The sequence below is a fragment of the Sinocyclocheilus rhinocerous genome, unplaced genomic scaffold (assembly GCF_001515625.1).
Source record: "Sinocyclocheilus rhinocerous isolate Xijiao unplaced genomic scaffold, SAMN03320098_v1.1 scaffold1730, whole genome shotgun sequence".
Classification (NCBI taxonomy): domain Eukaryota; kingdom Metazoa; phylum Chordata; class Actinopteri; order Cypriniformes; family Cyprinidae; genus Sinocyclocheilus; species Sinocyclocheilus rhinocerous.
Window position 1 is genome coordinate 915,323 of NW_015634043.1, and position 17,791 is coordinate 933,113.

The 17,791-nt window shown below is 34.8% G+C and overlaps 1 protein-coding gene across 1 annotated transcript in view; it reads right to left on the reverse strand.

The window, feature by feature from the left end:
• Window positions 1–17,791, reverse strand: part of adgrl2a (adhesion G protein-coupled receptor L2a) — a 112,331-nt gene that overhangs the window by 8,008 nt on the left and 86,532 nt on the right. Inside the window, exons 16-21 of the mRNA XM_016559211.1 lie at window positions 12,798–12,889; window positions 7,725–7,893; window positions 7,494–7,622; window positions 5,936–6,032; window positions 4,233–4,361; window positions 3,807–3,824 (exon numbers count right to left, since the gene is read on the reverse strand). Coding sequence (XP_016414697.1) covers window positions 3,807–3,824; window positions 4,233–4,361; window positions 5,936–6,032; window positions 7,494–7,622; window positions 7,725–7,893; window positions 12,798–12,889 — 634 coding nt within the window. The remainder of the gene's footprint in view (window positions 1–3,806; window positions 3,825–4,232; window positions 4,362–5,935; window positions 6,033–7,493; window positions 7,623–7,724; window positions 7,894–12,797; window positions 12,890–17,791) is intronic.

Below are 17,791 nucleotides of genomic sequence, written 5' to 3' on the forward strand. Positions count from 1 at the left end.
AAAAACACATCTCTTCCATTTTTATTTGACCCTCTAACTTTAGCGTTCTCTGTTATAATTCTATTCTTTATATATATATATATATATATATATATAACTTGCATAAATACTTGCATAGGGCGACATATACTATATAGCATATCTCAACGACAAACTGTAAACTATATTACCACCCAGCTCTAAACTCGTAAATTTAACTACAAGGCAATATATTAATATGTTAAAACATTAACATCATGGTTTTCTGTAAAGCTGCTTTGAAACAATATGTAGTGTGAAAAGTGCTATAAAAATGAAATTGACTTGAATTAAGTGGTGAATTTACTAAGTAGTTTAACTACTTTCAGCGTGAAATCATGCATTATTTGCAAACGACACACAATCCAGTTAAACCAGGCCCTAATAACGTGCAGTTGCATTTCCGGATTTTAAAGAGCCTGGATCCCAGTTCTACAGCCCCAGCAAAGTACGCCAGATTGCAGTAGTCCGTCACATCTAGGTGTACATGAACTGATTTGCATAATTCTCTTACTGAATCGGCAGGCGCAGGCACAATTCATTCTTTGAGGAAAAATTCAGAACTTCAAACTGTGGAGAATTCACAATCAAACAATTTTGAACAATTCACAATGACCAATTTCGGAACATTGGTTTCAACTACATCCCAAACAACATTAAAATCATTCTGTAGGCTTCAAACATCACAGACACAAATGAGAGAGCGGCACAGATGTGTATTCACAGATGAAAGAGCGGTGACAGTCACAGAATTTATCAACATCAGCATGTATTTGAAGCAGTTAAGGCGGTGGGGGTGAAGAGTTTGAAAGTAACGGAAAAAAAAGCCAAATTAGAAAAAAAAAAAACACAAACAGCCATTTCTCACACTACAGAGAGCCAATGAAAGCGAAAGCATCCAACAGACAGGAGAGAGAAAACTCACTCTGAACAACTCACATCAAGTCTGTCTGTTCAGGCCAGCAGACCTGAGCGCTGCTGATGAACGAAAAGAACACAAAACAAAAAGGAAAATGATTTATTGTAAAACATGATGAGATATCACTAACAGAAAAAAGTGGGGAAAAAAAAACAAAAACAAATTACAACGTTAGCGCAAGCAAAGGACTCAGCAAATTAAATTAACATCACAATTAAGGCCTTTTCCCTCCGTTAAATGTCACAGTTGGGTTTGTTTGCTGGACTGGACTTTATGGGGTAATTGGAGCTCATTTGTGCGCCGGTGGATGAGTGGCCGTCTGCATGAGCTACGATAATCTTTAACTGCATCTTACGAGAGCCCACCGGTGGGCGGCTATAGCCATTCTCTGAGCCTCTCCACAGAAATGACAAGACAAAGGAAGGAGATGGCAGATGGGAACAGAAGAGGGACAGTAATTTGAGGAAAGGGAGTTTAAGAGAGATTTCTGCTGGATATTGAGGCGGAAGGGCTAAAGAAACATGAGGGCTTTTCTCTGACAGAATCCCTCACCAAACTCGTAAACAGACAGAGATGTGTTAAACTGGAGGGTAACAAATAATATACTGGGGACACTACACATACACTACGACACTATGGAAGCTTGTTTCCACCATAGGGTAAAAAAAAATTTTTTCTCATAATTCTGAGTTTTTTTTTTTCCTTTTTTTTTTCTCGCAAATTTAAAGCATTTCAAAATATAGAGCCCAGTCTCATGAAAATGCATATCTATAGCACAATATTTTTTATTTTTTTATTTTACGTGCTATTTATACACAGAAACTGACTCTGGCGTGCATACGATATGCACATGTTTGACGTGGATATAATACGCAGTTTTTGCATGCATATGATACGCACTTTGTTGGCATGCATATAATACGCATTTTGCCGTACATACACTGAAAAAAAAAAATGATTACGAAATTTACTACATTTTTTTAAGGTAAGTGGTTGCAATCAATTTATTTTAGCTACATTTAAATAAACAAATGTAGTTTACTACATTTCAACTTTTATTTTTTTTATTAAATGTAGCTAAAATAAATTATTGGCAACCATTTACCTTAAATTTAGTGTAATTTTTTTCAGTGTATAATATGCACCTACCCCACACCCCTAAACCTACCAATTGCGTATCATATGCATGCCAAAGTCCATTTCTGTGTATAAATAGTACGCCAAATAGAAACAGAAAATCCATTGAAATGCCACTGAAATGCAAATTCATGAGATCGAGTTAAAATATAAACTCAGAATTCTGACTTATTTTCTCAGAATTGTGAGATATAAACTTGCAGTTTTGAAGAAAAAAAGTAAGAAGTCACAATTCTGACATTTTCATACAATTGTGAGTTTATATCTCACAATTTTGACTTTATAATACGCAATTGCGAGTTATAAAGTCAGAATCGTGAGACATAAAATTGCAATTGTGACTTTTTAACACCAGTTGCGAGTTTATATCACTCAATTCTGAGATACAATTACAATTACAAAAAAATAAAAATAATCAGAATTGTGAGATAAAAAGTCACAATTATCTTTATATGTTGGTTTGTTGGAAACAAGCTTCCATAACATCTGGATACTTTAAATTAATTACTTGCATTATTTAACAACACGTCAAAATAGATTAGTTTACAGAAAAAAAAGTTACACAAAACATTAAAAAAAAATTTGTAAAATAATAAGACTATAACTTAAATTACAAAAATTATAACAAAAGTATTTGGACACTCTCCGGTTTAAGTGGAACATGTCTATAGCTAATGTGGTGAACTACACCTGTCGATATTTTGCAAGGACACCTGTGTAAACTCGAGGGGTTCAGACATCATACATCCATGTTTTATGAAAATGAAATTCATAACTTGGCAAAAAAAATAAAAAATAATAACAAACAAACAAATAAATAAATGCTACAGTAAAACTTGTTTTTGTGAAAAAGTTGTGAATTTAATTTTCATAATTCCATAACATCTGGATACTTTAAATTAATTACTTGCATTATTTAACAACACGTCAAAATAGATTAGTTTACAGAAAAAAAAGTTACACAAAACATACAAAAAAAAATGTGTAAAATAATAAGACTATAACTTAAATTACAAAAATTATAACAAAAGTATTTGGACACTCTCCGGTTTAAGTGGAACATGTCTATAGCTAATGTGGTGAACTACACCTGTCGATATTTTGCAAGGACACCTGTGTAAACTCGAGGGGTTCAGACATCATACATCCATGTTTTATGAAAATGAAATTCATAACTTGGCAAAAAAAATAAAAAATAATAACAAACAAACAAATAAATAAATGCTACAGTAAAACTTGTTTTTGTGAAAAAGTTGTGAATTTAATTTTCATAAAACATCGGAATCTCAGTTTCATGACTGGATGAGCAACAGTAGAAGCAAATGTTAACTACAAACTAAATGCTTTTCATATTGATGAGACTGGCTTCAACATCTGTAGCCATTCGACTTTGAACGGAGAAGAAAGTATTTGGATAAATCCAACCCAATGTCCAACGAAACTGTGTTTAACAAAGAGAGAAGGCGGCTGCTTTCAGTACAATCTCCATTCAGAATGACATGTGTACATTTAGACTAAGAAATCTCAATTGTGTGTGCGATGTGCATGCATCGTGCCAAGTTGTAAAATGCAGAGGTGATGAAAGTATTGTTTCATTTAGAGCAACATTTCCTCATTCTAATGATTTTTGAACCATGTGCTGACAGTATGTGGATGGTCTGTTGATGGCCATAGAGTTAAATCATGGTAAAACAATTACATTTGATGGGCAAATTTAAAACTGATTGCATACTTGTCTCTCTGTAGGTCACTGAGTGTGTGCAGGAAGGGGAAAGAGAAAACAAGACACAAACAGTTAACAGTGTCATGTCACTCACAAAAAATAAAGACAATAAATAATAGTAATAAAATAAACAAAAAAGCTGAATTACATTTACGTAAACATAAATATTCAATAAAAAATAAATAAAACATTTGTGCATAAAAAAAAAGATCTTGTGAGCGTCACAATGATCTCATAGTGAAGAAAAATTGCTTTACTCTGTGCTATAAAATCACACACCGAGAACTACAGTTTTAGCCGAATGCATCTGATCTATCGGTGTGATTTCTCCGCACAGATACTGATACTGCCTAGTGCTCTGACAATACTCATAGCACTACACAGTACCACATGAGCAGAAGGGCAAACAGGAGCGTAGTGGATTAGTAGTCACACCTGGAGAGTGAAAGACTGGCACCGTTGGTGTGTTACATACGATAGTTTCAGCCAGTAAGGTGTTGTAGGGGTTATTAGTGCCTTGTGGTCTCAGAAGAGGGTTAGTAAGAAGATAATTGCCCGTCATTCCTGAAGCAACAAAAAAAAAAAAAACAAGAGGACAAATAAGATTATGACCTAATCTTATAGTAGTAATGAAATAAATGGATCTATGAATTATCTAGCTGCATATTTATGTAATTTCATTGTAATCTACTTGCTAATATTAAATCAAATTAATGTCAATAAATGCAAATAACCAATTTTAAATGTTAAGGATATTTGCCAGTGATATCCTACGTACAAAATAAAAGGATGAATATTTGTCAATGGGGGAAAAGAAAAAACTACTACCATACTGGGCACAGCTTCTTACTAATTCAAGATCTCAGATTAAAAAAATAAAAAAATAATATATATATTATATATAAATATACAGTATATATATATATATATCTTAAAATTATAAACCCCTTTTTTGGTCCATATTATTTTTATTTGCACAATGTTGTGATATAAATATTGTAAACAAAACCAGTCATTTTTGTTATTGTTTCTGAACAGAGACACTGAAGCACAGAAAGACAAATAGCATTTTTTTTTTTTTTTGCACCTTTGTGTTTTGTGCTCGAACGCATGCATTAAAAGCATGCTGAGTGTTTTAGAGCAAGCCAAAGCAAACGGCTCTGAATAATACAACCTTACCGCAGGTCAGCTAGAGTTGAACATCATCTTCTCATCACATGCATTTCAGCCCTGGCTAAATAATAAATGACAGTTTTTTTTTTTTTTCTAGATCCTTGAAATAGCTGACTGAGGGCATATTTTCTACTGACTCACTACTGTAGCTGTGTAAAAAGGACCCAAAAGAAGTTTGTCTGGCTTCCTGTGTCTTTAAATGGACATTAAACGTTTGGTTTTCCATTAAAGTCAACATGAAATCAAAGTTGACCCTATTTACTTTCTCAATACATTTCCTGATGTTACTGTATCATCAGTCCATGTTATTCCAAATACATTTTTTTTTTTTTTTTTTTTTTTGCATCATAATCTTTCATCAAAATGTAATGACTTGCTTCGCCTCTGAAACGACTTTTCTTTTTGGCTGATGATACCAATCCTTATTTTTCACCCCTCCCTTCCAAACATCTGTCATACAGAGACCACTTTTCACGATCTAATTCATTTACTAGCTGACAAATATGTCACATCACATTAGTAAAAGGGTTGCAAGTGCTGTTTCATGTTGACTTGAACTAAAATCACATCTGAGTGGTTTAAAATTGGTACTCGTGCATGTTTACCGGTAATCATGCTTTTCATAAGCTGATAAGTTGCAAATGAAAAACATGTTTTTAATAAATATATTTGAAATATACTTGAAAAATAAAATTTGCTTTCTAAAGCAGGCCTAATGAGCTTAAAATACATGTTAGAATTGTTGAAATGTTTAAAATAAAAATTAATTTGGTATTTCATTCAAATGAAAATGGTGAGTCCATTAGAGCAGAGCTTTTAAAATCATTGGCTATTAAAGAAAATTGATTGAATATGAGGTCAATTAAATACTTAACATTTAATTAAACATGGATGACTGATTAAAGAGCATCACTATGTCTGAGTCTAGTATTTCAGAGAAAAGTGAGTTTGGATGTATGACTGACCTTGGTTGAGGGTTGATGTGCTGTTGATGTCTCCTGAGATGAAAGAGGACTCCGACTGTTTTCTGACTGTGTCGTTCCACATTCTTCTGATTCGACTCTGTTAGATGAACAAACAGCCATGAAACACTGGTCACTATCTTTGGGAGGGAAAAATGGCATGTTACATCTTTTTCTGATATGTACAGTGCAAAAAAAAATGGATGCTTTTGGACACTTCAGTCGTACGTATCTGATGCAATGACATTCATAGTTTTATAACAAAAGCAAGTGGCATCTAGAAACAAATGATAGCTTTTATCAGAACTAACTTCACTTTTCTGAGCCTTTCCAATGACTTAAGAGTAACCTCATGTGTTGTTCATTAACCACAGGTTCCATTAAAAGTTTGATGAAGAGTTGCAATAATTTCTTGATATTTTGAAAAGTATTTTTGCCAAATGTTTCAAATTTTTTTAATTCATTCATTCATACAAACATACATACATATAGTAGGGTAATATATACCATAGTCACAGTTTATGCTATGTTGGATATTAAAAGCTTCATGTTTATTGTTAATTGGGAATTTATGGACAGTTTTTTTTTTATGTGAAAATGTAAAGTTAAATCTTTGAGGATCCTTTTTTCTCTCTCTTGTGTTTTATTATTTTACATATTAACATTTATTAATTATTTATTGTAAGTTTTTTAGGTGATTTTTTAACATGAAATGGAGTGAAAGATCTGAAATCTATTTAAAATGATAGTTAAGTTAAATAGTAAAAATGTACAGTAGGCAGTAAATAATACCTACAATTATATAGTGTAATTCACAAGTTTTACAGTAATACTGTTACAGTATTACTGTAACAGTAATACTGTTACAGTATATGATTTTTTACATAGAATATTTGACTTAATGTTGTACATTCATAACACTTTTAAGAAAATAAATAGTTAAAAATGATATTAAATACATATAACGTTTTGTGTTTTCCACTTATGTGACAACATACTGGATGATTCATCACCATCATGTACCCTGTGTATGCTCAACTTTTCTCTGGGTTATAATTTTTATGTAAATGCACACTGGGGCATCTTTCCCCATACATAATCAATTTTATTTGTTTGGGACGTTTTTGTTGTTGTTAAACAAAATACTCCCCACTCATTATTTTCACATTACAACTATAAATCAGTATGAAAACTATTTACCCCAGAGATTTTACAGTATTCAACATAAATGCTACATTGGATATCATAATGCGGTTTATCAAGTAAATATTATAGTATACCAGAGCCCTATCTAAACATTGCATAGTATACACAGCTATTGCTATGATTCACTAGAATATAATGCAATCCATCATAAAGACGTTCAAATAAAATCTGTCTGCGAAAAACAAGAAAACACATAGATAAAAGATCTCTGTGTGTGTGTGTGTGTGTACTGGAGCAGATGGAAGCACTCACAGAGTTTCATTTCATTCCAATATGAAATGTGTCTCATAACCGAACGTCGCATTCAAAGCCGTCGGAATGAAAACAATGGAAATTGGGCCAGTAGTGTTTGTACCTGAGTACCAGAGGAATAGCGAGCGCTTGTCCGTGTTGTTGAGGTCTTTGTGGAGTTGTGTGAGCTCTCTGTCGTGATCCCGCTACAGCAGTACGTGTGTCGGAGGCATTTGCTGTACTCTCTCCGAACCTGCAGTTCAAAGAAACAAGTCAACTTTTTAACGTGCGCTTCTCGTTCAAATCCAGTGCTGCCGCAGCTCGGGTGGAACAATAGATTTCAGGAAGCACTTACTTTCTTCTGAAGCAGGCAGTGGAAGGTGAAGATAAACATGCCCTGGAAAGTGTTGAAGATGGTGAAGAGGTACGCCAAGACAACGGACGACTCGCTGATAAAGAACAACCCAAATGACCAGGTCAGGCCCAAGAGACACAGCAGAGCAAAGCTGCCCATGACCCACGACCTTCGAGAGCAAATGAAACAGAAACAATGAGGCATGAGAGAGGGACATTTCCTGCAGAAATCATTACGGCATTACAGTCTCAGCAAATCAAACACAGGTTCTGAAAATCATTTGGACTGACATCTTAGGCACAAGTAGATGGGAAATGCAGTGGAACGTATCATTGAGAGGTTAATCAATCCCATATGAAAGCGGGATTATCGTAAAGAAGGTTTAATCAGTATTGAGGCAGTGGAGATATTTGTGCATGCCACACTACTGGGTAAAGACGCATGATACTGGGCTGCATTCAGACGGAGGGGAAAGAGAAAGAGCAGTAATCATCTCCGATTGGTCCGTTTTAGTGGAGGAGGCGCTGACAACAGGTCTCGGCTGGCTAAGGAACCAAAGAGATAGAGCTTGCTTTCATCAGAGGAGAGATGAGAGATGAAACAAGAAACCAACATATGAGGATTTGAAGGCAGGAGGAATAGGAGGGCTTTGGGGTATAAAGATTTTCTGAGATACAATATAAGAGTGCACTGAGAGCTATAAATGAGGGGCGTTAATGGATGGAGCTGAGGATGCATTGATATTAAAATTGATATTTTTCATCTTACGGCACATAACTGATAAATGGCTAACATTAAAATACTGTTGTGTCTAAAAATAAATACATAGCTAAATATATATGTAACACACTTTGATTCATTTATAAAATAGAAACTATCTGAAAATAGCTAAATAATACCTTTTTTGGCATACCATTGAAAAGCACAGTATACAAGATGGATTTGCATATATGGTATGCATTAATATAAAAATTACTTCCAATACAGACATGCCAATGATTATTTAATATAATGTTAAAATATATAGTTTCAATAAATAAATAAATAAATAAATAAAATCCTGCAAATAATGTATTAAGTAATACTATATAATAGCAACTATTAACTAGTTTTAAATGCAACAGTCAATTTTGACATACTATTATAATTAGTGCTATCAAACGATTAATCGCGATTAATCACATCCAAAATACAAGTTTTTGTTTATGTAATATATGTGTGCATACTGTGCATATTTATTATGTATATATAAATACACACACATACAGTATATATTTTGAAAATATTTACATGCATATATTTATATAATTTATTTTATATATAAATATATTTAATATACCAATATGACATATTTTTCTTAAATATATACATGCATGTGAGTGTATGTATATATACATAATAAATATACACAGCACACACACATATATTACATAAACAAAAACTTTTATTTTGGATGCGATTAATCGCGATTAATCGTTTGCTAGCACTAATTATAATGGGTTGTATAAAAGATAGAATTGTATTTTGAGATCTGCTGAAGATTATGTATAACAGTTTAACAGTGTTGTTCAATCGTTTGTGTTTAAAGATTTACTTTCATTCAGTGATATGAGAGTAAAGTTAATCTAAACGATTATCATTTAATAAAACATATGTGGAAATCAGCATGCGCAGTTAAATATGCAATACTGGCCAACATATACAGTACAATATGGACTGTAAGTAAATAAATAAATACCCACTGATATATCACATACCCATGTACAGTATGTCGTAAATGAGGGCATGACAGTTTTTCTGAGAGAAAATGAAGGGAATATACGTTTTGGCATCTGAAGGTTATAACAGTAGGAATATATTAGGAGGTTTGCCATATGAAGTGTGAGGAGGTCTGAGAGTTCGAGGGTAGGATGACAGGGTAGGGATAACATGAAGGGTGAGGGGAAGGAGGGTGGAAAGGGTTTTGGGTTTGTAGGATTTAAGGATATGAGGGTATGAAGTTAAGATACAGCAATGGTCCAGGCGGAATAAAAATGTAAAAACCAGTTAAGCCATAGACAGACAGACAGCGCGCATGAGCAGCACAGCGCTTCTGGAAGAGCCCAGCAAACAGACAATAAGATGACAAGGGGAGCAACCATGAGGCTGTGGCACAGATGTCTAGCTAACGCTCTTACTTGATAAATGGTTTATTATCTTCATAGCTACAGAGCATGGCCAGCAGAGGAGAGAGACAACATTAGATCAGGCAAATCAGTTGGATTAGCATTGAAGTCCAAATGTAAGAATTCTGAAGTTAAAAATCAAATAAAGCTGGACAGAAAAAGGTAGATTTTGTCCTCAGCTGTGACAAGACAAAAATTTCCTGGATAGATGTAGCTGCCCAGGTTATGAATTCTTAAAGACAACATGAAACATATATCTTCTGTTTTTCAATGTGTACTGTATATCTTGATATTCTCTCTAAAATATCTTCTGTAATATCTATAAATAAATATAAAAATAATCCAGCTTCATAAAGCTATATATATAAAACACCAAATAACTTCCCATTGGCTGTCTTGCATCACAAAGCAGTTTAATTTAGGTGAAAATTGAAATGAAAATGAATTCTTAATGGAAGCTTTGAACCCGAGTACAAGGTTTATTAACTTAAATGATTTTAGCAAATGGCTGCAATATATCTTAAAGACAACAATTTAAGGGGGTCTGAATACTTTCCGTACCCACTGTATATCTTGATATTCTCTCTAAAATATCTTCTGTAATATCTATAAATAAATATAAAAATAATCCAGCTTCATAAAGCTATATATATAAAACACCAAATAACTTCCCATTGGCTGTCTTGCATCACAAAGCAGTTTAATTTAGGTGAAAATTGAAATGAAAATGAATTCTTAATGGAAGCTTTGAACCCGAGTACAAGGTTTTATATAGTCAATATATATATATATATATACACACACACACTGTATACATAGTTTCACACACACACACACACACACACACACACATATAAGAAAGTAAATAGGGTTAATTTCATGTTGTCTTTAACACACTTGATGATTACATGACAAGACTTTTCATAAAACTTTACCGCCACTGTAAATTTTCTTCTCTTTTTTTTTTACATAGACAGTTTAATTTTCCCACGCTGCTTTGCCTTATGCCGGATTCTAAAGAGCCTAAAGATGGTTCTCTCAGGCCAAATGTGCCAGTACTTTGCCGTTTTACACTATTTAATGCGGCAGTAATGTTTTATGAGCGACATAAGTTACGGTGTACGGTGAATCTTACCCAGGCAAATCAGAATTATAATAGCCATCACAGACGCGATAATTACTGGTTTGGGTAAGAGAACAGAGAGAGGACAGAAAGAGAAAGAAAGGAGAGAGAGAAAACAAGGGGGAATGGGAAACAGAGAAATGAAACGAAACGCTGCAGATTAGCTTGCTGAACATGCAACATGCTGCAATGAGCCTAGAGTTTAGAGGATTGATTCATCTTGCCCTGTGGTGATGGGTGGAGAGAAATTCAGACAACATACGGCTGACACAATGCCTGTGAGCAACATATTTTTCAAGCGTGTTATTCATGTCTATATCATTGTTAAATCTAATAAAATATGCATATTTCCCCAATGGCTGTGTGTTAAGTTTGAAAGATCACATTAAATGCAATCTGTGTCATATATCAAATCCAAAACATATAAAGGCTCTTTCCATGAACAGGGTCCAAGGGTTGTGACCAAAATTTGGTACTTGGCTAAAGTTTTAAATTCTCATTTGTGAACATTTTAACATGAACTAACAATGAACAACGTCTACAGCATTTCTTAAACATAGTCAATGTAAAATAAAAATTTATATTTGATATTTGTTACCAAATGCACTGCACTGTGCACTAACATGAACAAACGATGAACAATCATATTTCTAATAACTAACAATAACATTGTTTAATACATGCTTAAAAAATGACTCATTAATTTATGTTAGATAATGCATGCAATGAGATCTTAGTTTAAAGTGTAAAAACAAATCTAATATCATATTATCTTACAATGCAGTCAACACTGCATTATTATTTTTTTCAGTGCAAAAAAATGTCTTCCTTTCATGCAGTAGAAAAGGCACAAATATTCACTTCATGCCTAAGAAATTTTCAAAGAACCTTACATTTTTGTAATATAAGGAAACCTTGAGATAACAGGGTGCATGTGCAAAATATGAAAAACCTATTATTATTATTATTATTATTATTATTCATTGATTCATTCATTCAAAATCTAACAAACATCTTAACAGTGTAAAGGGGATAAAGACATTTTAATTTATTTCAATGTTTAATGTATTTTAATGCTTTGCAGACTTATTCATGGAAAGTACCATAATCACTGGAAACACATTGGAAAAAAAGACTAAAAACAACATAAAAAAAAAAAATCACAATTTCAAAACATTAAAAAAATGTCATACACTATCAAATATAACCAGTAAGACATGCATTGCCATGCCAGCAGAAATAAAAAAAGAAAACAAAAAACAAAACAAAAGAGTTGTGTGGTCAACCAGCACATTTTTTTTTTGTACTTTTCCGCTACAGAAAGAGATCTCCCTCTTCGCAACAGGAAACACATGGAAGTGCTTTGACTGCGCTGTCTTTACACACACACACACACACACACACACACACACACACACATCTGAATTCACTCTCCAGGCAGACTCTGAATACGGGGAGTTGTTCCAGAAAAGAGTTTTGTGGTCACTGTAAAGGAGGAACAGCGCAGAGCCTGTCTCAATCATTACGTGCCTCTCTGGCCATCGCTCACATTAATAGACGACGTGCACCTGAAGAGAATAACATCTGTCTGGAGTCCATCTGAATCCCTTCAGTCGACGCACTTAAATTCATCCAAGCAACAAACAACACTTTTGTAGATGCTACATACAATGTAACCAAGAAAGCAATGTCTGTTCCTGTTCTAAATGTTAGATTAGGAATGTGTGGCGGCACACTTCGACTCCACATGAGCTGAAATATCATGGGGAACATAATGTGACTTACTTGATGTGCTCCAGCCGGCTGGAATCAGGTTTCAGCGATGTAGAGTGTTTCATCATTTTGTACATCGTGATGAGCAGGAAGATGAGATTGAGCTGTGCGAAAGCAAAAGACCTTTGTTAATAAACAAAAACGAAACTTAAAAGATTAGATAAGTGAAGATTTATTGGGAGCATTAATTGAAAACAGCCATCTAAGCATCCCTTTAGCCAGTGCCTAATACAATAACCATCTGGCATATTGCGAGACAAAGCCAAGATGACTGGCGCCGAATACAGTGTTACTATATATCAACACAAGAATACAAAAAAGCAATAAAACCGTTTAATTGCAGAATGAAAACACAAATAGTTCAGAGAAGCTCAGAGACCACACATGGAGAAATGGATATTTGAGATTTCCTCAGGGAAGAAAAAAAAACAAAAAAAACTTTAAGGAATATTCCGGGTTATTTCATATACAAACATCTACGGATGGCATTTGTGGCAAAACATCAGAGGGAAAGCTGTTCATTTCTCAGTCTGTGAAAATGAACAGAAAATGCATATTTACAGTGTTCCACTCACAGTGGAATTTTAGCAGGCAATCATTCAGCACTGCAAATAAACATATAAAATCCACTACCACCAAACTATCACACTAAGTAAATCATAATATTACACATGGGACTCGTGTGTTTATTATTTTGACTGATTGCATGGTGCATTTACTGTAAACATATTTTTGTTTGTTTAACAAACCTAGGGACAAAATGTATTTTATTTACAGTCAAATTTATTTTCTGTGGCTATCAACAAAATGCCACAGATATTATCCGTAAATATTAGGTTATTTAATAAAATATATTAAAATGTTACTTTAAATCCCCAGATATTCAATTAGTTAATAAATATTATTTTTAAATAGCAATTAAATTATATTTAAATAGCAAACAACCTAGAGTAAATATGCTTTGCTCAATGTAAGGGCAATTATCAAAAATTTCAAAAGTCTTCAGAATGTTAGATATATAAAAAGAAAAATAATGATTTCAAATTCCATCCGATTATTTAGGTAAGCAAATAATCTTTCATGGATCTGTTTCATTAGAACAGTCAAAACACTTTTGAAAGCTATGCATTTGACACAAATGCAAAAAGTAGCAAACTGAAATTATTTTAATTTTTTTTGCTCGTAAATATGATAGCAGCATAATGTTGATTAACAATTGCTCTTTAGGCTTGAACTGTAAGTGTACTTGCTTTAAACACATTCCTGTTCATTCTTACCAAATTTATTTTCTTAGATAATCATGTTATTGAAGCTGCCTTTAGATATTAAGTTAGTTAACACATTTGATTATAATATTACTATAAAGTGATTTTTGCTCAGTGAAAAAAAAGTCTGTTTAAGAGTGTCCAGTATATTTTATCTACAAAACTAAAATATTCAGTGCTTTTAAATTTTGTCCAATAATTTACAGTAAAAGCAATCAATATCCTTCACATCTGTTTCATTTGCAATGTTAAAAAACATACATGGACTTCGAAGACACACACACACACAGACAGCGAGAGGGACCTTGTAACAACCTAAAGTAATGCATTGGTCATACTTTATCACGTACTGTGTAAAATGACTTCCCAATAGCTACAACTATGTGGGACGACTACGTGGTGACGGAACATTTTCTGGTCTAATCCATTTTCTGGAGCACAGACAGGCGAGGACGTAGCAGTCTATCATTTGCGGCCGCTCTCGTAAGTGGCGGTGTCACCAGCTCAAACAAGCTCTTCAGTTCGGCTCCTTGTTCGGGCGCACAAGCTCATCATTCTGCCATCAAAACAGCGATGGCGATCAATAACGTGCCGCTCATGCAATCAAGTGCCACGGTTTCTCAGAGACATCACGGAGAGAGAGAGAGAGAGAGAGGGGAGGGGTAGCGGGGTTATGCCTGGTTTTCGCGGCCCCTGCGCCCGAATTTATGAGCACAGAGCTATAAAAGGCCTCTCACGCCGCCAGAGCACTGACAGTGATCTGATGAGACGAGAGGAAGTAAGGACGCTCAGCAGAGGGAGTGGTAACCTAGCAAAGCAGCCACTACACTCCTAAAGCTCCTTGTTCCTGCCCGTCCCATAGGCTTCCTCCGCTTCGAAAAGAGCTTTTCCTGAACAAACCCCCCCGTCCCTGAATCATCACCGCTAGCCAAGCAGAAGACCCTCAACTCCACTCTGGGACGCTGGAGAAAGCTGTATGCGTGTGTTCGTATTTGTGTGTGTGCGTCTTGAACTCCGATTGAACCTGATTAAATATTTAAGGTGCAGATGGAACTGTCTGCATGATGCAAACTTGTCACAGTCAAAGCGTGTGTTTTAACGTCACTCACACGCACTAATGGTTCCCGACCGCTCATTAGCTCAGTGTCCTGGTTTTCATGGATCTTATATGCCTGGTGCCCCAGAGCTGAGAAACATCTTTTCCACCAAAACCCAGTGGTGGCTGTCCTGCCTGAGCCAGTGTTTGGCTGGTGAATGTGCGAACTTCTCTCAGTATCAGTGCCTGCATTTTCCACCAAGTTTTCACTGACTTGAGAGCCATATGATGATGTTACAAACTATATTACTTTATGACCTGTTTACAAAAAAAAAAAGCCTATACAATACAAAATGTATGCGTATACAGTTAAACTCCGTGTGGACGGGGCCTTAGTCTTACTTGGAGATTTATTGCATCGCAAGCTACTTTTGATGCAATGGTCGTTAAAAAAAAAAAAAAAATTATATATATATATAGCAGTTAATTCAAACATACTATAATTGTAAATTAAATTATTTTAGAAAAAAAAAAAACAAACAGAAAAACAATGTTTTGTTCAAAATGCTTTTACCCTAGCACGTGATTTGTGAAGTAATATATTTTGACACTTCCATCACATCACCAGCTCCTTAGCTTTTCTAATGTAGTAAACTTGCTTGGTAGCTCACCTGGTACAACTGACCCTTCGCAAAGACCTGCCCCCCTTAGTTATTGTTGCTATGTCCCACAACGACAAGCCATGGCACTCTCACGCCACACATCATGTTCTCACGCAGTGAAAAATACATTGAGAAAACTGACAACATGCCGACAGACAAGACAGAGCAGGTTACTTCTGGTATGAAACAAAGACTTGTCATTTTTTAAGCAATTCAAACAATTAATACCTTTTTGTGGCTCTTTAATGTGTCATGACAGATCACTGTAGTGCCTCAGTTCAAGCGGCACATGAACCGACCATCTCTTCCTCTTTACTAGTTATAGCATGAAATAAACATGAATGAACATCAGAAGGTATCTTTCAAGTTCAAGTCCACCATCGTTAATCTACTCTCTGGTCTGTTTTGTTTGTCGGACAACACTGGCAGATTCGGCGTTACGATTAGTCAGACTGCCTGCCAATCAAACTCCCTGCGAAGGGTCAATTTGTTGCGAATGCTGAGCCCGAGTGGATGCGAGTGCAACACGAGTCACGATAAAATAACTCAAAGGCTTGAAAAATGAACTAAAATTAATTTTTTTATCTCGCATTTGCTTGTATTAACACTATTGGTTAGGTTTAGGGTAGGGTTTAAGATTTTTAGCACCACTCACTGGACATTACATTTCTGAAATGCATAAAAAAATCTAATAAAATTAATTAGAATAAAATGTTGCCATATGCACACTCATTTGTTTTACAGCAGATTAAAACTAAATACATTTTTAGCGCCACTCATTGGACGTTTCAGTTTGAATGTGTCACGAAACGCACAAGCAACAGCCTAATATTTGGCAGAAATGCTGACACAGATACGTATTTCCAGTGAACTTGGGTTGAATGTAGTATTCCTGGTTGAAATAGACATGTTGTTTGAGACCAGATGGCATTGACAGCAAATATCAAACTGATGTTTATGGCTCAGAATTGACTTTTCTGTGGTGGAAAATGGTGGAAAACGCTTGCATATAAGACTCAGGGACCCTATTGGTGGAAAAAGGAACTAGATTAGCTGTGAAATTCATGGAGCTCTACATCGCTGCAGCATCGGGCATGAGGACGCTGAAAATAGATGTAGAATAATGAGAACCACAATGGGCTTCAACTAATTGAACAATATTGCGCATTCTGCTTTTATGACGAGAGCATACATCGAATAACTAACTAGTCAAGGTTAAATGGCAATAAAAATGTTGATAAAATGATAATTAAATATCTACAGTCACAGCAAATCACATTTTCTGTTGTCAAGTAAATTTCGTTGTAAATGTTACACTAATTTGTATATATTAGCCTTAGTCGACTGCTAAATTTCAATGTTCACGTGAATAATTACATTTTAAAAGAGTCTGAAATTTACGATTTTGGATATGTCTTTGCTCTATGGTTATGTGACGGATTCCATTAATAGAAATGTTTAATAGTTTTTGTATTATTTAAATAACGCTGGATCACTTTATAGCATTTCATTACTAAAAGCACATGTAAATGTTTCAGGCTGCTCCTCTACAATTGTTTCAGGCCACTTCTCTAATTACCTTCTATATTTTATTGCACCACAAACCAGTGTTTGAACCATCTGTGTGTCTTTAAATCTGTTTTTTTAACTAAAACCTAAATAAACAGAGCTTCCATCACTGTTCACCCCGGCAGGAAGATCACCTGGTCTGTTTACATAACCATAAAGGATATAATAAAGTCAACCCTCCACAGACATCTCTACATGTCCTTCCATTTTCAAGAAGACGATTTGTTTTTTCATCCAGAGATTAGAGGGCAAACAAACAGCCAGACAGATGTGAATACCACCTGCTAGTCTTTCCACCACGCAGACTCTCTCTATCTTTGTCTCTATCAGGCCTACTTCCTCTTAACCTCCCCAATCTAGTCCGAGGCTCTAATCTCTTATTCGCAAATAACAGCATGTTTAAACTGCAGCTGTGTCAATCCGGCATGCCTTATTACCGGCATCTCACGGCAAACAAACTCTGTAGTGTCATCA